Raw genomic sequence first — 24117 nt, forward strand, 5'->3', positions numbered from 1 at the left:
ATGTTTTCTGTCAGTGTTTAAACACTATTTATCTATGTAATGCAAAAAAACACTTTTGGTGTTCAGGGTCAGTGAAAAGATAAAAAAAATAACATTTTAGATAATGCAATCAAATCACTGCCAGCATAGAGTAAGAAAAAGTTGCTAAATGAATGAAAACCGGCAGTGCTTAGTATGTGGCCTGCAGACAAATGTTTCTTTTTGTTCAGTTTCGGGTTTTGGTCCATTTTTTTTATTTTGTTGCATCTGTACTTAAAATTGATTTTGTGTACGAACTGTGCTGTGTAAATAAACTTGCCTTGCTTAGCCTCTTGTGCTCTCTCTCCTCCACTTTACCCCGTCTCCTCCCCTTACCTCCTGTCTCTGTCTCTCTCTTCCCCTTTACCTCCTCCCCCATTCTCTCTGTGACAGATTTACAGATGTCCTCAAAGTGAGGCAGTGCTCTCTCCAGCTGTTGGTAGTTCCATTACTAAATGATCCCTCTTTCAGATTGACACAGCTCTGTCCTCTACTCCCGCCTGCCACTCAAACCTAATGATGCCATGGTAACTGAGAGATGGGATGGGCCGAGGGCAATGGGTTGGAAAAAAAATTCAACTGCAACTTGATACCCATCTGTCTCATTATAATCCCCTTTGGACCTTGATACATGCTATTGTAAAATGTCTTGTGAGGCTCAGACTGAGGTTTTCGTAGCTAATATGATAACACACAAATACAGTGAATTTGTTTATTTTGTGTTATTAAGCAGTGGGATTTAATTTTATCCCAATACTCCATACTGCATACATAAGAATTTTAGCATTTATTACACAGCCACAATATTTTTGTAAAGATTAGGGATTCATAGATATCACTTTTTTCCAACAGAGTAGCAGTATGCGTACGTTTATTATTGTACTTGCCAATAATGATACGCGTTTAGAATAGAATTAGGCAATCAGGAGAATTATATTATGTTGTAGTTATTAGTGTTAATTTTAGATTTATTTGTGACACATTCACATTATATAAACATGTTTTCAATCATGTTTTTTCATCAAGCATATCAAGCAAGCAAGAAATGGTGAAATTAGGCTTAGAAACTAAATAGAAATCAGATTTGACGTATGTTTATTACGTCAATATGATCATGTTATGATCATGTGATGGCAGTACCACATCAGGCAATTGGATGAGACTTTCTGAAAAAAAAAAAAAAAAAAAAAAACAGAATAATAAAAAGTAAACAGGAGGGCACCGAGGAGTCCAGCTTCACTTTTTCTGGACCATCTTTTTTATTGTAAGGATACTTTGTGATGTACAAACACTTAAACATTAAGGTGGACTAATGGTGGCTGGTTGGAGTGCTTCATGAATTTCACGCTAAGGACAGTTTGCTGAACTGCTGGGGTTTTAAGTTAAGTTGGCTGTTTCTCCCAAACTCACATTATTGCTTAATCTTTCACTCTCTATGATCTGGGACTGATTTTACTGAATGTTGCTGAAGTTGCTGAAAACAATGGTTGTCTGTTCATTAGTGTTTGTCATGCATCTCTAGTAAAGATACAAAATGTGCCGTTCATTCTTTGCATGGAATTAGTTATATGACCTTTCAGAATTTTGTCATTTTCATGGGTTCTCCATGAATTCTTATCATCCAGTATTACCAGTTGTTTGTTGTTGTTTTGGACACCAACTTTAGGATGATAGTTTGGAGGGTTCAATACCTGAGCAAGCTGCCACTGGTTGGCCCCTGAGTAAGGCCCTTAACCCTTACTGCTTCCTCGCTATACAATTGTAGTTATTGGACGGATAGGTTAAAAGTGGAAGCCACATTCCATGTGTGTGTTCAGCAGAAGTTTGGTGAATATGGTTGTCTCGCCTTGTTCAGGTTGTAACTCCCTGCTGTCTTTGTCTCATCCAGAAAGTGTCCTGATGGGTTCGACTGTTTGAAGACTGGGAGAAATCCGAACTATGGCTACACAAGTTTCGACAGTTTCGGCTGGGCCTTCCTGGCTCTTTTCAGACTAATGACGCAAGACTACTGGGAAAACCTCTACCACCAGGTAGACTGTCACTTAATCTAAGTTGTAGGCATATAACCCTAAAAAAATCACGGTTTGGTTGGTATGAGTACAGTACAATGATTTTTTTTACATTTTTAACAGGCAGTTTTGTACAGTTCATCTAGTGCTGTATACTGCCAGTATTTGGATTGCTTTGCCTTAAGTTACTGAATGGCAATCTTTATGGTATAATAAAAGTCACTGATCACAAAAGAACCATAAATGTTATTTTACCATTGTAATGTTTACCTATAATAAAGAAAAAATATTCAGAGAATAATATAATCCAAAATGTTGAATGGCACTACACTCATGTATATGTTCTACCTCTGTTTTTTGCTAGACCCTGCGCTCGGCAGGTAAGACATACATGATCTTCTTTGTGTTGGTTATCTTCCTGGGCTCCTTCTACTTGGTGAACCTGATTCTGGCTGTGGTGGCCATGGCCTATGAAGAGCAAAATCAGGCAACAATTGCAGAGGCCTGGCAGAAAGAGCGAGAGTTCCAGCTGGCCATGGAACAACTTCGCAGAGATCAGAGGGTATTTTTCACATCCTCATTTAACTCCATTGTTACACAATATTTCTTGTGATTTGAAGCGATAAGTCAATGCTCAATATCTTTCTGATTAGAAAGCAGTTCATAGAAGACGCTGGGTAAAATAGTATATTTTTAATTCTTCTATTAGGCATTAGCAAAAAGAAACAAGGAGGCTGAGCTGGCTCGAGCACAAGAGTTGCTTCCATCTCCAATCAAACGTAGAGACTCTAGAGATCGCCGGGCCAGATCCAGATCCCACAGAACAATGTCGGAGGAGACAGAGGAAGATACAGACCTCAGATCTCCCAAATTTGACCCTTTTGAAGAGAAGGTGAGATTTCTTTAAAGTATAGAAATCTTTTTGTAAATCTTGTCTTTTGTAAATCCAATGTTTCTGTCATTTTAAGGACAAACCAACCTTAACATATGTCTCTCTTTGTTCAATTCTCTGTATCTCTCTTTGTTTTATTTCTCCAGCCTGCCCACCCTCTTCTGGCTACACTTTCCTCCCATCCTTTGAGCTCGCGGCGTGGAAGCAACATCAGCATCTTCACCTTCCGTCCACGGAACAACTCTGAGGCTGACTTTGCAGACGATGAGACCAGCGTGATCGGTGATTGCCGGAGCAGGGCAGGGTCCACAGTCACTCCATGGCACAAGCGCCGGACTGGAAGTGTACGCAGCCACTGCTCACAGGTCTTCACGCCCACCCTTACTGTTAATGGACGACTTAATCTCTCGCTAGAGCAGAATGGAATAACTGGCATCACCCTCCACACACCCACCTCTTTCCCTGGCTGCAGCATGGAAAAGGTCAAAGAGGACACGGTCAGTAGCAGCTGTTGAAGTGATTGAAGTGATTGGTTGCAATAGAGGTTAATAGTGGTAGAAGTGGTAGTTTTCAGAGGGTTCCAATATTGGTGGCCTGAAGTGTTGTATAAAAGGAATTGCCTAAACATCCACTGACATGGACCCAATCAGAAACTGAATGTAAACAGCAAATTATACAGCCAACTATTTAAGTGTATTTTAAACAGAGTTTTAAAAAAATTACCAGCTTTCAGACATAACCAGAGTTATTATATCTGTGCATGGACATACAGCAGTTATGAAATGTTTTCAAATGCCATATTTGGGAGATAGACCGGTGCTTTCCAACACCTGTTCCAAATTTTTTAAGTAGTTAGCTGATGATCAAACCCTCTATAAAATGCACCGTAACCATGTTACCTCAAGCTGCATAGAATAAACCAAATTGGATGTAAATGTACAAGATCATATTACCATCTTATTCAGCGACACTGAATTGTATGTATTTTACCTTGATATTGGCATATCCTTAAAGCGCTAAGGCTCTTTACATAAAAAGATAAGAGTAAGAGCTAGTAGTACTCATTATTTCTGCCGTTATTAATTAATTACACAGTGCATTAAACTACTACAGTTACATCTATCTATACGGTAGTAGCATTTTACTTTAAACTGATCATATTCTAGCTCTGCTATGACTGTTCTGTGTTGCTTGTTATTTTATGCCTAGAATTATCTTAGCTGTTGGCTCACTTAGTATGTATTCTGTATGTTTGGTGGCTAACAGGAGCTTGTTTGTGCCACTGAGGCACCCAAACCCGTACCGGAAGTGCAGGTGGAGGCACCACCTCCTCGCAGGAAGAGAGGACTGAGCTCTATTAGCTTCTTCAGTGATGCCATGGATGGTGGGTGATGCTTCCAGTTTTCTTTTTTTTTAATCTGTGCTGTTTGCCAAGATGCTCACACCAAACTTTAAACATCTAACATATTCAGCTTAGTGTGTGTACTGCAGAGTGTGAGGCCATGTATGTTTGTAAACCTAAAAGAAATTATTTCAGCAGTTATCCATCAATGCAGAATGTTTTTTTTTGTGTTACAGTGTAGTGTATAAAAACACTAATGACAGACAAACATAGGAAAAAAAGGTTTTACACTAGTGACAAAACAAATAGTAATTTATGTTTATGACCAAAGAAGTGTATTACAGTCATACTATTGCCTTTTAACATTATAGTAAACCTGCGGGTGCACTTTTTGAATTTGGCCCACTGTATCACAGTGTTGATATCAACTTAACAACATAGCACATTTTCATAGTAAGCTTTTTATGATGTTGCTCTTAGAAAAACCCATGTGATCAAATCTTAAGGATTCTTGTCTTTGTTTCAGAACTGGAAGAGTCCCGTCAGAAGTGTCCTCCTTGCTGGTATGAGTTTGCTAAGAAGTACCTTATATGGACGTGCGCTCCTGTCTGGATGAAGTTTAAGGATGGGGTGAAGATCATGGTGATGGATCCCTTCCTGGACCTGGCCATTACCATCTGCATTGTGCTCAACACACTCTTCATGGCTCTGGAACACTACCCCATGACTGAGGAGTTCAACGGCATGCTCAGTGTGGGAAACCTGGTGAGAACTTTTTTATTTCATGCTTGCTTACTCATTCATGTTTCTTGTTAACAAATCTGCTGTTAGGTATTTGAGTTATGTGCAATGTCCTGAACAAGCCAAAAATACGGTCTGTTGTCTAAATAGGGGGTTTGATGGTAAAATTTGCATTATGAAATTTAACACCTTTACAATTTGGCATGTTATTCTCTATCTGCTACAATTCCTTCCTGAGACTTTGTAGTGACTCTAAGATTTTTCTCCTTCAGGTGTTCACTGGAATTTTTACAGCTGAGATGGTACTGAAGCTGGTTGCCATGGACCCATACTTTTACTTCCAGCAGGGCTGGAATATCTTTGATGGAATTATTGTTTGCTTGAGCCTGATGGAACTTGGCCTGTCTAATGTGGAGGGACTATCTGTGCTCCGCTCTTTCAGACTGGTAAGATCACACCTGAGGATTACATATACAGAAAGCTTCCATTTCAGTGGAAGGCAAAACATTTTATTCTGAATCATAGGGTCAAAAACCATCAGGTTCCAAGGGTTCTTTAGTTAAGTACTTTATTTTTAGTTTAGTAATTTATTTATTAATACTGTATGAAATCTTCCCATCCTATGTTAACCCAGTACTTTGCACAGAAATCAGGAAACATATGTTTATAAATATGTATGTTAAAATAGAAGCAGGCATTTTATAACCTTTTACACACTTGCAAACTAACATACAAAGCCACTGCATTAGAAAGATTAAATATGCCAAGTTACGAATGGGAAAGTGGCTTACATATTCAGGTCCACTTCAATCATGACGCTTAAACAAATTGTAATACAGGGCATGTGGTGTTTAGCCAAATGGAATGACGGGTTTCCTTTATCGGTAATAGTTTGGTCTTCAGGGTCATCTCCACTGACCATTAGATATTACAACTTCCCCTACTAAAGCAACTACATTCACTCTGCTTTACTTCTGGGAAACCGTTCAGAGGATTTGGTTTCTTATTTATTACGTATAATCATGAAAAAGGTCTAACCTTGTAATCTGCTGTATATAATATTAGAGTATATTTTGATATATTTTATATACATAGCCTGTCAAAGGATTATTAACCCTAGCTTACCCAACTTGATAAAAATGTCACTTTCATCTAAAACCATTTCTCCAGTGTTTTTTTTTTCAGTAGGAATTAATTCTGCATTGATTACTGATAAAATGTGGTCTGACCATTATCTTTAAGTCACACTTGGAATTGTTCAGCACAAATGTGCAATGCAGCATTTGAAGAAAATCAAATCTCAAATTAGATGCATGGTGGAAGGAGCATCATGATGTAAAGCTTCTTTGCTCCTTAAATGCATTTTTCATTCATCATTGAATTAGTGGGTGTGACAATGAAAACACATTTTATTAGAAATCAATTCAGAAGTTCAGGTAGTTTCTACTAGTCTGCACTGTAGAGACTTACTCAACTGATGCAGCTGTTTGTTTATTGCTGGTTTAGATTAAATGTAGCAATCAATGCAAAAATTCTGGTAATTCCATAGGCTTCATTGATCTCTTTGCTTTTTTCAGCTCAGAGTCTTCAAGCTGGCCAAGTCCTGGCCTACACTCAACACCCTGATCAAGATCATTGGCAACTCTGTCGGCGCCTTGGGGAACCTGACTCTTGTCTTGGCTATCATCGTGTTCATCTTCGCTGTGGTGGGCATGCAGCTGTTTGGGAAGAACTACCAGGACTGTGTGTGTAAGATCAGCATAGACTGTTCGCTGCCACGATGGCACATGAAGGACTTTTTCCACTCCTTCCTGATTGTGTTCCGGGTGTTGTGCGGCGAGTGGATTGAAACCATGTGGGACTGCATGGAGGTGGCCGGCCAGCCCCTCTGCATCCTGGTCTTCATGCTGGTCATGGTCATTGGCAACTTGGTGGTGAGTTGAGTAATGTTTACAGCAATAATTTGCAGAAAAAGCCCACAAAAATCATCAAAGCTGGGCTAGTGGGGGAGTTGATACCCCACCAATTAGCATTCTATAATCATAGATTTATCATATAGTGTTTAGCAATGAAAACAGACAGAAGCATGTCACATACTTTGAGCAGTTAAAAGTAGCCCTAATCCATTTTTTTGTCAAATATGATAGAGATGTGTGCAGCCCATTATTTATAGCCAGATTGGAATTCATGCAACTTTTACATCAGTCCAGCTAAACATTTTTAATAAATAGACGAAAAGAGAAGAAAAAATGAATAACAGCAGTGATGGAGGTTTTTAGTGTAGGATAGAGAGGTAATAAGCCTTTTAATGTCTTTGTTAATGTCTTTGTTCGAACTAATTCAGAAGCTACACATGGCACCCACTCTATATTTAAATAATTGTCTAAAGAAATGGCAGAAGCATTGCTCTTTTGTGCATTTGTGTCAGTGTAGCATTATGAACTCTTCAGACGAATGTCAGATATAGGTTACACAAAAAAAGGATTTGGTGAGAAAAACTGATTTGGGGCATTTTACTTGCTGTGTGAACATAGTCACATATCAAACCAGTACTAGTCTTAGTAGTAGCTTGTATTTGATCTGTATTTTGTTTGCACTTTTGATGTTTTCAGAAAACAGCAGAAAGTACCTTTTAGTGCCAAAGAGTGATATATGGTTCCTTTATTTGTTAACTTTGTAGGCCTTGTATCTCCAATGCAAAACTCATTTTTGTTGTATTTATATTGTAGTTTTGTCAGTTCCAAGTCTTTCCATGACACATAAAGATGCAGTAGATTGTGTGAGTGTGAGGTGACCAGAGACAAATTGTAAATGTTTATTGCAAAGCTTCCTTGAAAGATAACAATAATGAATTAATAATTTTCGTACAAAGTGTAGATTTATTGAAGTGGATTGGAAATTACTTGCATTTGTTTTAGAGAATGTTGTGATTGGGAGAACCAATCACAGGAATTGTAAGTGGCCTCTTGTTTTGCTCCCCTTGTTAGATACTTGACAGAAGAGGACTGTTATTAGGGCGATATGGTGAAATGTGTTTTAATACATAGCCCATCAGCGTGGCTAATCTGGACTCACTCCTAGAGGTCAGGCTATTACTGAAATTACTCTGACATGGCGGGTTGCACTTGGCTGGTGCTGAGTATGGGATTAACACATCTGTCATATGTTTGCCCGTCTCTCTGCTTTGCTCTTTTATCTACTCTTTTACTGTCACTCTCACTTTGCAAATATCTATCTTGTACAGGTTAGAAGCAAATTAGGGAAACAGTAAAACATAGAACATTAGGTATTATATAATTCATACATTTTTATACCATTCAAAAATGAACCATCTAATCATGATATAATGATATGGCAGGAGAAATTTAAATACCACCCCTTCATAAATCATAAAAACTGTAGTTAGAGAAGGGAATTTATCAGACAGGGGTACTCAAAATGTATTGTACTGCAAACCCAAGTAAAAAAAAATCTCATAGAGAACATGAAGTTCACAGTCTGTATAAACTAAATGTAATCTATTTTAATATTCCTTGAGACACACTGGCACATGTACACTTGGAATACATTGTAGAAGACATTACTACTATCATAATCAGTTGTAATCAAACAACTATGGCAGAAACCACATCCACACTCAGTGCAGGAGGCTCTATACTAGTTCTTGTCTTGTGACTTCTTGCATGGCGGTGGTTTACAGTGAAATTACCTCAAACATCCGAGTCGATAAAAATGTAAATGGAAGCAGGTAAATCTTTCATGCTAACATTTTTTTAGAGCTCAATTTAAAATATGACAAATTCATGTGGATAAAACTAGTCCTTTAAGTGGCTCTTGACAGCACAGACGTCATATGAGTAGAGTGTCTGATGTCAAGAGCACTTAGCTCACTTAGACCATCAGCGCCGACTCAGATTCAGAAGTGTTGAGACTGGATACGAAAATACTGTGCTTTGCATGTTTATTCCATTTTCATTGCTACAATTTTACCATCAACACGCATACTGTATGTTTGCTAAGTTTCATTGTTCTACTGTGATTATCCCCAAATGCCCTCCCCAGCATAGCCTGGGGGTAAATAAAACAGAGCAACTCAGGAAATATGTGAATATCATGAATTTAGCATGTGACAGAAATGCTAAATATGCTTTTATAAGGTTTAAATATTTAAATACAATTACAGTTAACTGAACAGAACTCACAGTGTGAGAAACAGCAGTAACAGTATGAATTCCAGACATGTCAGAATTTATATGAAATTAATCGAGCTCATCTTGTGTAAGCCAAAACAAATGAGTGGACAAGTGGAAAGACCTGTCTTCACAGACTTTTTTCAGGGTTTATTCACATATAAGGTTATGTTCACATTACAAGCATTATTTCCAGTTTTTGCTCTATTTATTTGTAATGTGAACAGATATGTCCCTGAAATGGCAAGCGTATGTATAGGCAACAAGATGCATGAAAGCCAAATCCTGTCTTTCTTCACAGACCTCTAATTCAGTGAAGTAAAGCAGGGCTATATAGAAACACCTGAGCACTTTTTTTTTTAACCAAAAAAAAAAAAAAAAACGGCTCACGTGGCATTCATTCATACTAAAGCCGACAACTAGACATTTTAAAATGAATTTAAAAACGATGGAATGAGACCTTTAAAAAATCATCTTTGTAAGCCTGGTAATGCATAGTCTATGGGTCCTAAAGGAACAATAAAACCACTGTTCACATGCCTTGTAAAATCACACATGCCTTGTAGCAGAGATAACAAACACCCTGAAATGTTTATTTATATTGTGCCCAGAACATAGTAGACAGATATACCCTACCAGTGAGCACATAGAAAACTGCAGATCAAATCTCTTATAGATTTTCTTTTTTCTGGGTTTCTAACTCTAGGTGCTGAATCTGTTCCTTGCTCTGCTGCTGAGCTCCTTCAGTTCTGACAACCTGTCAGCTCCGGATGATGATGGCGAAATGAACAACCTGCAGATTGCCATTGCACGGATCCATTCCGGCCTCACGTGGCTGCTGGCCTTCATCAAAGACCTCTGTAGTGGCAACTTGACCAAGCGCAACCAGAAGAACAAGGAGGGCCAAGGAGCTAAAAAGTGTCAAAACAGCAACCATGCTGAATGTAATGGGGTTGTTGGGAGAATTGGGCGCTATGGAGAGAAGTACATAATTACGGAAGAGGAGGACAGCTACATGACCAATCCTAACTTGACCATATGTGTTCCCATTGCACCTGGAGAGTCTGATGTGGAGTTCCTGGAGGAGGAAGAGGAAGAGGACACTGAGACGTCAGAGGATGAGGATAACAAACCGGTGAGTTAATACATTTCTTACTTGCTCATTTGATACTAATTTTTTTGTTTTTTATCGACATTCTGATTGGACATAAGTACTTTCCCCAAAATGAGACAAGTTCGTAGGTCAACAAGAAGATGTGGCATGTGCGGGAGGGCCGAGTGCTCTCCGTGTGTGTGTCAGGCAGTAGATGGGGTCGTGTAACGGCCTTGGATATGCGGAGGCTGTTCCGGATTCATAAGCTGTTAAGCTGCACCACAGACAAGGTGATCCTAGCTGCAGCACAGTCTCCCTTACATAAGAGCGGAGATGAGAAATGCGTCTGCTCAAGTAGACCAGCTTGCCAAAGGCAAGATCAAGAGTCCTGTGGAACTATTGTAATGAATACTGAATTAGAAATGATTTTTTATGCATGTAAATGGCTTATAATACTAATCCATTATGTTTTAATACATTTTTAGCCAGGTGGACATGAATAGTCAGGGTTTAGGTATGTTTAGAGGGCCCTAAGAAAGAGCATCAATACAAGCTTTTCATGCCTTTTATAACATTAATGGACTATATATATGTAAATAACTTAATCAAAACCAGTGACATATATATTGTTATTTTGTTCTGACCATGCCGAAACTGAGAATGCTAAAGATAAGACATTTAAACAGTTGTAGAAAGTTTGTTTTACATTCCTGGATAAGAAACTACTATATTTTTTTAGTATTTGACAGTAAATACTGCACTCTGCTGTACTAGACAATAAGTACTGTAACAGTTTAAGAACCTGAGATACTGTAACTTTTGCACGATTTGTGAGTGAGAGACACAGTGGCCCTTGGAGGGGTGGGTTCAGCACCCCATGTGACCAGTTGTGTAATCTTAATGCTCAGCAGGCTTGTCTCTTTCATAATGATCACGTTGCTTACAAACAGCAGCACTGTTAAAAAGAGAGCAATCTCCGCACATTCACGCTCTGTCGTGAGTTCGTAACTGGACGGTTATAACCCTGCATTTTAGGACATTGTATCTGCAGTGAAACTGCTGAATATCAGTTTTAATTTCAGAGTGTATAAGGTAATTGTGTACATTTGTATTTTTTTGTACTTGCATTCTGACCTCAATATGCCTACATGCTCATGTAGATAAATGAAATCAAATCCTCACAGCAATACTGTGATGAACATGTAAAATGAAAAATGTAGTTTTGCATGCCCAGCTTGTTTAACCACAATAAAATAGCAGTGCCAATATAATAGGATGCTCTGGAGATGTCCAGTAGCATCTGGTACAAAGATGAGTATAATACACAGCCAATATATCCAGCCAGTGTTTCTGGGTTAAGTCTGAGTGGCATTTTTGATCTATTTTGATCTGTAACTAATCACTCATTATCAGTACCTGACCTCACTAATCTCTTAGGCTGAATGAAAAAATCTAGTGTAAGTGTTAAACTGACATTAGACTGGTTCTGTTCTGCTGACATGACAAAACTTTCACGTTACAACCCCTTCATTTTTCTCTCTCTTTTTATGCACACACACACACACACTGTTCACTGGCTCCTTCATGTAGGATTATGGCGCTGACATTATTGGATTTTGCCAGCACCTTCGGGTCAGTAATCCTAGTAAATCATTTGAAATATGCTGCCATTACCACCCACGGAAAATCTCCTCAAAATGGCATTAAGATGGCAGGGCTGTTGGCAGTACAGTCACAGCTTGCTCTCCGTTTGAGGCAGCCATAGCTGATACATGTGGCCTGCAGTTAGTGTTTCTCACTAATCACCTTAGAAATTGCCACAGGTCAGTAATATTCATGGCAGTCTGTTCTTCTCAATAAGCCCAAATGTGGTATGGCACCATATGGTCTATCAGACTTCTCTGGTATATAGTGCTAGGATTTGTGAATTTCATTGTGGATGCTGATAGATTTATTAAGGATTAGTGAAAATCTTTTGCTCAATATGCGCAATTGCTGAGGATATTGTGAAGAATAAAATTGAACATCAGCCTGTTATCTCCTTCAGGAAGTGGTCAGTCTGTCAGAAGGAAGTACCGTGGATCTGAGAAAGCCTGGGGAAGAAGATGAGATGTCTGAGCTAATTGAAGACACCATGGAGCCAGAAGAGTGTTTCCCTGAGTGTAAGTAATTGATAGTTATCAGTCTAAAGCTATAATTAAGTTATAGCCTGGTGCTTCTAATAATGCTAAAAACGAGCTACTGCAAACAGAGATATCAGAACTGCATGCATTTATTCATTGTTAAACCAAATAAATGCGGAATAAGAACCGAAGAGAGCAAGCTGAAAGAGAGCTGCTGAGCTAAAAGAGAGCTTGCAAGAGCGTGATAGAATCCAGAAATCACCATATTTATCCAATCTGAAAGGAGACTGCACTACACTGCATGTTTTTTAAATGTACTTTCTTGCATGCTTAGTGCAATTACACATTCTGACTAAAAACGTACAAACTGTCCCTTTCACACTGTCTCTTTCATATACTAACTACTCATTATTCAGCTATGCTAATATAAATACAGGTTTCAATTCTAAAGCATCTGTAAGCAACTCTATTTCTGAAGAATTTAAAAGGTTAAGCAGCTAAGATAGCCAAGTAGTTTTGTTGATCAATTTAGGGTAAGAAAATAATAATTTTTTTAATAAAAAAAAAAAAAAAAAATTGCCCAAAGGGAATGGGTAGTCACCATTTTAAACCATGTATGACAAATAGCTTCACTAGATGTAGGTCATTTATCTGCAGTTTTCACTTCAAACTGGCTGACCCAAATCCAGGTCTTATGACATAAGATAACAAATGAGTATTTGAGGACACAGGCATGTACTCCAGATGTCCTTGAACACAGTGTTTTTTAGTCAGTTAGTTTCCTTACTCCTCTTTTCTGTTTGCTGAGTGAATAATCTTATTTTTGTCTAATTTTGTTTCAGTCTGTGTGCGTCGCTGTGAGTGCTGTAAAATTAATACCACACAGGGCCTTGGCCAGGCCTGGTGGAGGCTGAGGAAGACCTGCTACCAAATAGTTGAACACAGCTGGTTTGAGACCTTCATTATCTTCATGATTCTCCTCAGCAGTGGAGCTCTGGTAAAAAGCTGCTCAAACCTTTAGAGCATACAATTCCTTTTTATATTTACATGATATGTAAAAAGTACATATTTAATTATGAAGCATAAATTAAATTTACATTCCATGTGAATAGTTTCATAGCTGACCTTTTTGACATTTGTTGCAAACCATGTCAAACCAGCAACTATGGATTTATTCTCTCCTTATGTTATATACAAAAGACAATATTGGTTAAAGATTTAGCTTAGTTGCACCTTAGAAGTACTTTATATATGAGTCACACATTCAATTTCTTTCTGTTTCATCAGGAAATGTCCACACTCCAGTATTTATTTCAATTCTTTTTTCCAGGCATTTGAAGACATTTATATTGAACAGAGGAAAGTCGTGAAAGTGGTACTGGAATATGCAGACAAGGTCTTCACCTATATATTTGTGCTGGAGATGTTTCTCAAATGGATTGCGTATGGCTTTAAGAAATACTTCACCAACTACTGGTGCTGGTTGGACTTCCTGATCGTGGATGTAAGTTTATTTCTCTTTACTAATTTTACTATATGAAACACAGTGCCACAAAAAAGTGCTTGCCTGATTTAAAATTTAAACAGATTGAACCAAAACCTAATAAATTAAATTTAAATTTATAGAACTGCATAAAAGAGTTTAGAGGTAGACTTGCTTATGTGCTATGGATCAGTGTCTTTTTGCATGACCGAACTATCCCTTTAGATGTAACAAGGCATCCAGGTATATTCCCATACTACCACCACCACCATGCTTCACAGTAAGTACAGTTAGATATTATAACTTTTAAAGTTTTAAAGGACTTTTGACACCAAAAAAGAAAGCTCCACTTTGGATTCATATGCGAGTAAAACATCGCTAATAAACCAATACCAGTTCTTTATTTATTAGTAGTTTCCTTTGGTGCGGAAACTCTTTTCATAATTGATATCTTGAGCACCAAAAACAGCAGTGAGGTATCACATCTTTGCCTTTTGCCTCTATACATTTAAACTAATTTAGAAATCCATATGTGTGGTGTGAGGATCCAATTTTTGTGGCACTGCCTAATCTTTTTTTGATCAGCTGGTAACATACATTTTGTTGAGGATTTTAACATGGTGTAAGTAACCTTACACGTGGTGTAAGTGACCTAAGTGACCTTATGGTTAACAATTTAGGGTTGTCATACCGTGTGTATATCGGTGAAGCAAAGTAGCAAAGTATATATTGTACACGGTAAAGTAGGACTGCTAGCTTTACACACAGTTGTAAAGCTTGTCACTGGAGATCTGAAGTTAAAGGTAAAGTTGAGATGTGTGGACAACGTATATAAAGTTCAGTTTAGTGTAAAGTCTCTTATTAATATTAACAACTGTGCACAATCGTGTTTTACCCAATAAAAGGACCAGTAGAAAATCTTAGTTTTAGCCTGTTTAATACTGCATTTCTTTTCTTTGAAAGGTTTTGTTCTTTAAAGTTATCTGGAATTTTCACAACAGTATCATAATTTAACATTAGGTAGACAATTCTCTGGGGTTTCCTTTGGAAAATATTTAAAAACTAAATTAACTAAATCCTGCTAAATTTAAGATAGCAAAGACCACACACTGACTCCCACACACACACACATTCCCAAACATACCAATATAAGTAGTAACAAGGCAAAGGATCAGTGCATTTGATTTGCATATACAAGATTTTATGTTTCTCCTGGTCTCACCCGCTCGTCTGACCCCGTACAGATCTCCACACACACCTCTAATGATAGGGTAAGTTCATAGTGTGAAGGTGAGAGGTGAGTAATCGCTTAGGATAAGCTGCATCTGCATCACGGCTGCTTTTTCTGCTTCACGTGTTCCACTTCGAGATATAAATGCCACAGTCTCTCTCTCGTAGGAAAAATCCCAATCTGCACTTTATTTGCATTCAAAGTGTGTGGAGTTACAGACTTTGTAACATTGATGTGGTCACATGTGCAGGACCTTGGCTTTTATATCAAATGTAAATGCACCCATCAACTAAAATCTTTCTGTGCAGAAGATTTAGCATAAGGAACTTTATTTTTTATTTGTTAGTATCTTTTCACTTTATCATAGGTTTGAACACTAATTTCAGTTTAAAAGGGTGATCTTGTGAGTTTATCTTAGTTTAGATTATGGAAATGCAAGATGTCATGTAACGATCTAATGTAATGGAAGGAAAAAGCTAGAACGTTTACACAGCTGTGTACTTTTATTATACTGTACACCAATCAACAAAAATATAACCACCACCTCTTTGTTTCTATACTCACTGTTATTTTTTTCAGCTCCTCTGATCATATAGACCATTGTATACTATAGTGGCTGTAGTCAATCTGTTTCTCTGTGTACCTTGGTAGTCTTTGGGACCCCCATAGTCACAGGACGCTGATTGGTTGGTGAACTATTCTTAGTCCTTTAGGCACATTAAGGTGTTTAAAAACTCCAGCAGTACTGTTGTACCTGATCCACTTATACAAGCATATCACACATTAACACACACCACCATGACCCACCATGTCCTGACCATTGAAGAACAGTGACAGGGGCTAACAAACTACAGTCTGTAATTATAGAATATAGATTAAGTGGAGCTGATAAAATGAACAGTGAGTGCAGCAACAAGGCGGTATTAATAATGTAGCTGCTCATTGTAAAACTGTATTTATATATATTTTTGTATAATAGTTACTGATGAGAGTTTGTGAGAGCCATTTACAGAAAGGCATTTTTCAATATATTGGACAATATCTATAAAGTACCTTTTATAGGATCTTTTATAAAGAACCAGCGATTCTTGGGACTAGTGAAAAGTAAAAAAAAAAAAAAAAAGATCAATTATTACAGTATCCTCATTTGGCTTCAGGATACTATTTGGCCATCACAAAAAAATATAATCTGGCTAAAATGAATCAATGTTTATTTAAAAGTGATTCAATTCTTTATAAAACCTCACTCTATTTAATATATATGCATATAGATATGCATATATAGTTGAGTATGTGGGTATGTGCACTGAGTAAAGTGTATATATGTGCATACTTGTCTTGTTTTGTCTTTTCATGTCATCTCATTAGCTTCTCACAGACTTCATGTCATTTCCAGCCACAGTCATCAGCAACGGGTCATTCGACAGCGGAATACCATACTGTTCTGTCTTCTTTTGAATGTAGAATAGAGTGGAAGTGTATTTGAAACAAACCAAATTATAAACTGAGCAGAATTTGCTGAATTTAAATGTCCCAATAAGCGTGTTCCTGTAGAATGTCCCAAAACAAAACATACACGTATTGGCTCTACAGTGCTTAACACCATTTATTTTGCCAGCTTTAACCACATTGCTTTCTCCAGGATATGTTTGTTCTTAAACTGTTATGAAGATATTACTTACCTTTTTTAGTGATTAATGTTTGCTTGTTATATAGAGTACAGATTATTGCGGCTGTCTCAAAGTGTGCCTTTTGGAAATCAGGCCATCTTGTACTTACTTAGCTATTTACATTAACAAATACAGTATGTTCACCGGGGTGCCTAAACTTTTGCATGCCACTGTACGATTTGCTAAGGTACCAATCATATGTCTGTAATAGCCTTGTTTGTTTGGAATATGATTAACTCCTAAACTGATATTTTGAAGGCTTTTACAGACTTTAAAAAGTACACTCAAACAGTACACACATTTTAATAAATAGTATATGTGTGTATATTAAAACATGCTATTATGCAATAGAGATTTTTTTTTGGTTCTTCATTCCTTTGTATTTGAGGTAATTTGAGGTCATAGTCTTTTATTTTCCAGTTTGAGCAAGGAAAATGTGTTGACCATGAATTAGGTATGGTGGAGCGTGAAAAACACAAAACTGTTGAGGGAATAGAATCTGCGTGGTCTTGAATTCCTCTCATATTCTAATAACTGAGCTGTTGGTGCAGAAATGGTGCTATTAGTCCTATTATATAAATCGTTCTTAAAATACCTTAAGTAAAACGTGTCACTGATATCAGGCCTCCTTATTAACCCTGGAATTTAAGTTCAGTCACTTTAGTTCAAGCCATCAACTGATGTCAAATAGGATGGAACGGCACTTTCTGCCAACACTTTAATTGACCACTTCATTCTGTGGCATATAAAGATCAGAAAGAACGATAAAATAAAGGATGCTCCAGATCCAAGTCCTGCAATCTGTAGTTTGTTTGACTAAAACATTTTGTGCATCTGTGCTCTCATCCCTCAGGTGTCATTAATCAGTTTGGTGGCCAACTCACTGGGTTATTCCGATTTCGGAGCTATTAAATCCCTGAGGACCCTAAGAGCACTCAGACCTCTGAGAGCCTTGTCCAGATTCGAAGGGATGCGAGTAAGAACATTTTTTTTATTTCATTAGTTTCACTGTGCTAAACATCACAAGTATTCTGTTTGTTTATTTATTTATTTATTTATTTATACATATTTATTTAGTCATGTTCCACAATTGTAGCTGAACTGTAGTGGGTAGATAAGGCATTAGTTTTGAGATATCAGGCTTATTGTTGCTTTAATCGTAATTTGGTCTCATTTTAAAAGACTTCCATTACATAATTTTAGTGTATCAGATTTGTGGTGTCCTCAGGAAAGTTTAAACTATTTTTACATCCACTAAAATAATCTGTGAGAGTATGTCCTCATATTCTAGTACAAATTGCATCACCTTTTAGTCAGTGTTTTCACAGACTTTGTAGCACTGCTGGTTTGAGGGAAGGTGTCTTGTGGCTGTATAATCTAACATGTTTTTTGCTGTTGATGAGGTGGTGGTGAATGCACTGATTGGAGCCATCCCTTCCATCATGAACGTCCTTCTGGTGTGTCTGATATTCTGGCTTATCTTCAGCATCATGGGCGTCAACCTTTTTGCCGGGAAATTTGGGAAGTGCGTCAACAGGACAGGCTACATTCACAATGCCTCAATTGTAAACAATAAGTCGGACTGCCAGTCCATGAATGACACTCAGTTCTACTGGACCAAAGTGAAGGTCAACTTCGACAACGTGGGGTTAGGTTACCTCTCACTTCTGCAAGTCGTAAGTCCCTGATTTACTCTGATTGTTGGATTTTTCCCCATTTGTCATTTGTAAACCAACAATTTTAGCATATCCTTCATGTCATATTTGTTTTAAAATACCTCTTATCAATAGATATTATTTAGTGAGGTAGCCAAGCAACCGTGCCCCTGGCTCTGCTGAGTCATCTCACCTCCTCCCTGGTCTCAAACCTATCATTTACCTCTGGAAATAGTCTGCTTTCAGTCATTCACAAAAGCATGTAATTGCCTGTTACCAAGGCAATGGCTTCCCCTGGTGACCGCGTCCCATCGGTTTTATACTGACTCTTGGTTGAGCCGTTGTCTTTTTGAGGGGTTAAATGAAAGTAAGGTAGATGTAGATCATGTTGTAATTATTTGAAGGTTATATTTTAGAACATTGTTTCTAAATGTTTCTCTAAATCCTTTTTCATAAGAGAGACTGTTATATCCGGGGAATACAGATGGAAATTGGCCTTTACAGCTAACTGTGACTAATTTACAGTAATTTTTCTGTTTATTTATTAAGCATATCTCGATGCTGCCCTGATGGAATTAGTTAAGGTTTAACTGTGTCTTTTTTCAACAGGCAACTTTTAAAGGCTGGATGGAAATAATGTATGCAGCTGTGGATTCCCGTGGGGTAAGCATTATTCACTTAAGGAAAAAAAGACAACATACAAAGATGAATGATTCTCTAGATTAATCCAAATGCAGCCATCTGAATCAATTGGTTTTCTGTACACCACAGGTGGAAGAACAACCAATTAAGGAGATCAATCTCTACATGTACCTGTATTTTGTCATCTTCATCATTTTTGGATCATTCTTCACCCTCAATCTGTTCATTGGTGTTATTATTGACAACTTCAATCAGCAGAAGAGAAAGATAGGTGCTGATACTTTACTGTTTTGGCAAAAATGTTTCCTTTATATGTAGATATCAAGTAAAACTAAGACTGGTTTCTTTTTGCTGTTGCAAGGTGGACAGGACATCTTCATGACTGAGGAGCAGAAAAAATACTACAATGCCATGAAAAAACTGGGGACAAAAAAGCCACAAAAGCCCATACCAAGGCCAGCGGTAAATCAGTATTTGCCTTCATGCTCATTATGCCAGTTTCTTTTTAGCTTAGCTTTTTAACTAATTCGTTAATCCACTTCTTTGGTTAATCTAGAACATTCTGCAAGCCTTCATCTTCGACTTGGTGTCCAAACAAGCTTTTGACATCTCAATAATGATGCTCATCATCCTAAACATGATTACCATGATGATCGAGACGGACGAGCAGTCGGATCGCATGGAGTCCATCCTCAATAAAGTCAACCTGGCCTTCATCATCATCTTCACCACCGAATGCCTCGTCAAGATCTTTGCCCTTCGATGCTACTTCTTTACCATTAGCTGGAATGTCTTTGACTTTGTTGTGGTTATCCTTTCCATTATTGGTGAGTACTGACTGACTGAGTTTCTGAATATTACTTGTTATATCTGTTGTTTATTATTTAGTTAGTTATTGGGCTTTGATCTTTGCAGAATTTTTATATTGATTTTGAAATGTACAATAGAATAAATCTGACGTGGTCTTTTTGATCTGTTCCTCCTTATAGGAATTGTCCTGGCGGATATAATAGAGAAATACTTTGTGTCCCCAACGTTGTTTAGAGTGATCAGACTGGCCAGAATAGGCCGAGTTCTCAGGCTCATACGAGGAGCCAAAGGAATAAGGACGTTACTCTTTGCCTTAATGATGTCGCTCCCAGCTCTGTTCAACATCGGCCTACTACTGTTTCTTGTCATGTTCATTTATGCCATTTTCGGCATGGCCAACTTCGCCTACGTCAAGAAGCAGGGAGGGATTGATGACATGTTTAACTTTGAGACTTTTGGGAACAGCATGATATGCCTGTTCCAGATCACCACATCAGCTGGGTGGGACAACTTGTTGGATCCTATTCTGAACAACTCGCCAGAGGAATGCAACCCGAACATTGTTAACACGGGAACAAACACCAAGGGAAACTGTGGAAATCCCTCAGTGGGGATAACTTTCTTTGTTAGCTACATCATTATCTCTTTCCTTATTGTTGTAAATATGTACATTGCCATCATCCTGGAGAACTTCAGCGTTGCTACAGAGGAGAGCACAGAACCTCTCAGCGAGGATGACTTTGAGATGTTCTATGAGGTGTGGGAGAAGTTTGATGTAGAGGCCACACACTTCATTGAGTATTCCATGCTGTCCAACTTCGCAGATGCTCTGTCTGAGCCCTTGCGGATTGCAAAGCCCAACAAGATTAAGCTGATTTCTATGGACCTTCCAATGGTGAGTGGAGACAAAATCCACTGCCTGGACATCCTGTTTGCCTTCACCAAACGCGTCCTGGGCGAGTCGGGTGAGATGGATGCCCTCAAGCAACAGATGGAAGACAAGTTCATGTTGACCAACCCTTCAAAGATTTCTCATGAGCCCATCACTACCACCCTCCGGCGCAAGCAGGAGGACGTCTCAGCCACTGTCATCCAGCGTGCCTACAGGAGACACCTGGTCAAGCGGCAGATGAAGCAGGCTTCCTACTTGTACCGACAAATAAAGCAGGAGGGTGCAGATGTAGAGGGCACACCAGAAAGGGTGGGGCTCATAGCATGTATGATTAAGGAGAATTATGGTCCTGAGGAGGAAGTAGTTGAAGAGTCTTTGCACTCCTTCCCTCCCTCATACGAGACCATCACCAAGGCTCCCAGTGAACACTTCCTGATAATGTTACCTGACTCCAGGGTTCCTGCACCCTTTGAGACTTGCACATCTGCTGAGACTTATGAAGAGACCTTTCTTTAGGAATTGCTTTTTTTTATATATATAAAACTGTTATGCTGAAGAGTGTCAGGACAAACTTTTTTCAAGATGAGCACTTTTGATGCTTATGACACATGGAGAAATTTCATGGAAATTTCATTGAGAAATTATGCTTTTTTATGATATTATTTGCTACGTTTGAATATGCAAAGGCATACAGAACCTAACTAGTGGACTCTCAAACATGTTGTTTTTGCTGTTTCTATGATGCTTTAAACGTGCACAAGCCATGTTATTGTACCTCTGTTATAGACAACCAGCAACTTCAGGGTGTATGAATATGGCAGGATGGATAAAGCACATAATTTTATCAGTAGACCATCCTGAATCGAATTTACCTCGCAACAAGATGGAACTCTAGTATAGTAATATACTTGCAATACAACATATTTCTCAACAAATTATCAGATTTTATACAGAGTATAATAAAATATATTTCCATAAGGCTATAAATTATTACTAGATTTGTGTAGGTTAGCCGTCTGGGACTAGAGGGAAAAATAACTTTAGAAACTTGACAGTGGTTGTGATTTGGGGAGTGAAGTGTCCATGTTTAGGACATTTATACTCAGTAGCTCTTTTTAATGAGCACAGCAACAAAGAAATCTCTGATAAAAGGTGGTGTGTGAACCTTTTGTATATGAAGAGTCAAATAAACGAATCATTACAGTACATTTTTGTTCGCATTTTGGCAACACTTTACTTGAATTCTGCTTAACATTGATACAAAAATGTAAAAGTGAAAAAAAAACATGAAAAATAAAATGGTAAAACCTTTATGGCTGAGGAGCAGGAAAAATATTACAATTCGATGGAAAAAACAACAAAACAAAACAAAGAAGCTGCAGAAACTCATCCTGAGGCCAGTGGTAAAGCACTAATTGATGTAATTGAATTGATTGGTTAATCCAGAATGGGGTAAATTAATTGCAGTGCACACCAATTATAAAATGTATAAAAAGTACAAAACGTCATAAAAGCAGCGCCATTAAAATGAAAAAAGAAGTTGAAGTATATAAATATGTAGTAAATTGGACATACATAAGCTTGTTAGCATATTAACATAAACATATTAGTTAGCTACCATAGGAAATGCTAAGCAAGCTAGTATGCATTTTCCTTAAATCAGTGTAGTAAAAACACATTTTAAGTAATTATGAAGCATTGCTGTTGGTTCATTCGTACTGAAAGTGACAGTGTGAAGATTGTATTTACTATATGTCAAAAAGTCAATTACAGAAAAAAACAGATTAAATGTTTGTGGCCATTAATAACGATTAGTTATATAGATACTGTACTGTAGTATTATGTTTGATGTGGTAAATTTAAATATGTATTTTGCAATCAAACATTTTAGTATGCTATAACAGTTACTGATAATAGTAAAATTACACTGTTATGTTACTAAACATGATCTGTCATACAAACTCTTAACAGTGTGTAATCTACTTTGTGGCTCATATTTGGATTGTTTTCGGTTAAGATGTTAGCCACATGCATTTATATTATTATTATTAATCCTGATACTCAGGATGCATGAAGCGACCAGATGTAAATGAGACTGTGACATCTGCCATAAAAACCTAATGGCATGGTTACATCAGTATTATGTTGCAGGTTTCAAGTAAAATGTTTTTGGATGTTTGTAGCCATATTTCTGATATTCTGAAACTTTTGATGGTCATGATCCAGATTTTATCCAGTTTCAGTACTGTCCTGTCATACTTAAGCTACCTGTCACAATATCAGACCATGAGCCCTAAATTTATGCAAAGCCATCTTATTTTTTGTTTGTTTGTTTTTTGGAAAAAAGAAAAAAAAAAACTAAATGGGGTCAAATTAGGTTTGGAACAAAACACATTCAGAGTGTAATCTGGAGCTTTTTCTCTGAGATATGCAATATGTGCTTGCTCCCAGGTTTCACAGCTATGTACACAAGATACAGTTTACTGGAGCTGTCCTTCAGGAACCTTTAGAGAGAGCATCAAGGCACCACTGTAACCAACTCTCTGAATCCCAGTCATTCAACCTTATGTTCACTTTATACTCTTTTAGTGTAAGCTGTGTGGTATAGCCCATACAGTTAATTTATTTTCTTCAGTAGGTGCACCTGGCTACACTGACTAATCTTAATGGGCAGAGTGTGCAACATCAGTGTAGGCAACTATGGAATGCATTTTCGCACTCAGATAATCCTTTAAAAAAGAAAGGATTTACATGATAAATTAGTGTATATTGACGTGTCAGACATGATCAGTAGATGTTATTCTTTTTCATACAATACAAAAGGTTTTCCTATTGCAAGATGTTTTAAAAGTTGGATTCAGTTTAAACTTGGATTAAATACTTCAGTATTTAGTGACAATAAAAAATTGTCATGAACACAAGTTGTACAGAAATGTATGTAGCATCGCAGAAATCCCACCCTTCACTTCAAATTGTGGAATTTGCAGACATATTGGTAATGACTCCCTGATAACATTAGTTTTGATTGGTCTAAGGTGGGGGCAGAGTGTCAGGAACAAATCGTATGGTAAATGTGGACAACATAGCAAATTTCACTCATCGTTAATAAGTGGTAAAGCGATTAAAGGTAAGTTTACCAACAAAGCAAAATGTGGACATCTAATGTTTTGACCTGCTCTTTCCAATTAAAAAGGTGGAATTTCTTACTCATAATTTTTCATCACTTTTTTTCTTATTCTAAACAAATGATGTCCAGTGTCAAATTATAAAAGCATCATCATATCTCATACAAAGCTTGTTTGATGGTCTTATAAGTAATTTACCAG

General features: G+C 37.6%; 1 protein-coding gene across 2 annotated transcripts in view; it reads left to right on the top strand.

The window, feature by feature from the left end:
- The window catches only part of scn12aa (sodium channel, voltage gated, type XII, alpha a), a 50650-nt gene extending 28653 nt beyond the window's left edge, over positions 1-21997 (top strand). Inside the window, exons 9-28 of one of the 2 annotated variants that reach the window (XM_049478833.1) lie at positions 1907-2048; positions 2392-2589; positions 2737-2919; positions 3066-3416; positions 4186-4303; positions 4788-5026; positions 5275-5448; positions 6580-6936; positions 9899-10327; positions 12333-12447; positions 13251-13405; positions 13739-13912; positions 15136-15162; positions 17646-17768; positions 18196-18468; positions 19057-19110; positions 19219-19360; positions 19451-19551; positions 19646-19916; positions 20079-21997. In XM_049478833.1, the coding sequence (XP_049334790.1) occupies positions 1907-2048; positions 2392-2589; positions 2737-2919; positions 3066-3416; positions 4186-4303; positions 4788-5026; positions 5275-5448; positions 6580-6936; positions 9899-10327; positions 12333-12447; positions 13251-13405; positions 13739-13912; positions 15136-15162; positions 17646-17768; positions 18196-18468; positions 19057-19110; positions 19219-19360; positions 19451-19551; positions 19646-19916; positions 20079-21307 (4855 nt within the window). In that variant the 3' untranslated portion in view covers positions 21308-21997. The remainder of the gene's footprint in view (positions 1-1906; positions 2049-2391; positions 2590-2736; positions 2920-3065; positions 3417-4185; positions 4304-4787; positions 5027-5274; positions 5449-6579; positions 6937-9898; positions 10328-12332; positions 12448-13250; positions 13406-13738; positions 13913-15135; positions 15163-17645; positions 17769-18195; positions 18469-19056; positions 19111-19218; positions 19361-19450; positions 19552-19645; positions 19917-20078) is intronic. The other variant, XM_049478834.1, reaches the window with a different exon arrangement.
- Positions 21998-24117: the final 2120 nt, after the last annotated feature.

The sequence above is a fragment of the Astyanax mexicanus genome, chromosome 4 (assembly GCF_023375975.1).
Source record: "Astyanax mexicanus isolate ESR-SI-001 chromosome 4, AstMex3_surface, whole genome shotgun sequence".
Lineage (NCBI taxonomy): Eukaryota > Metazoa > Chordata > Actinopteri > Characiformes > Acestrorhamphidae > Astyanax > Astyanax mexicanus.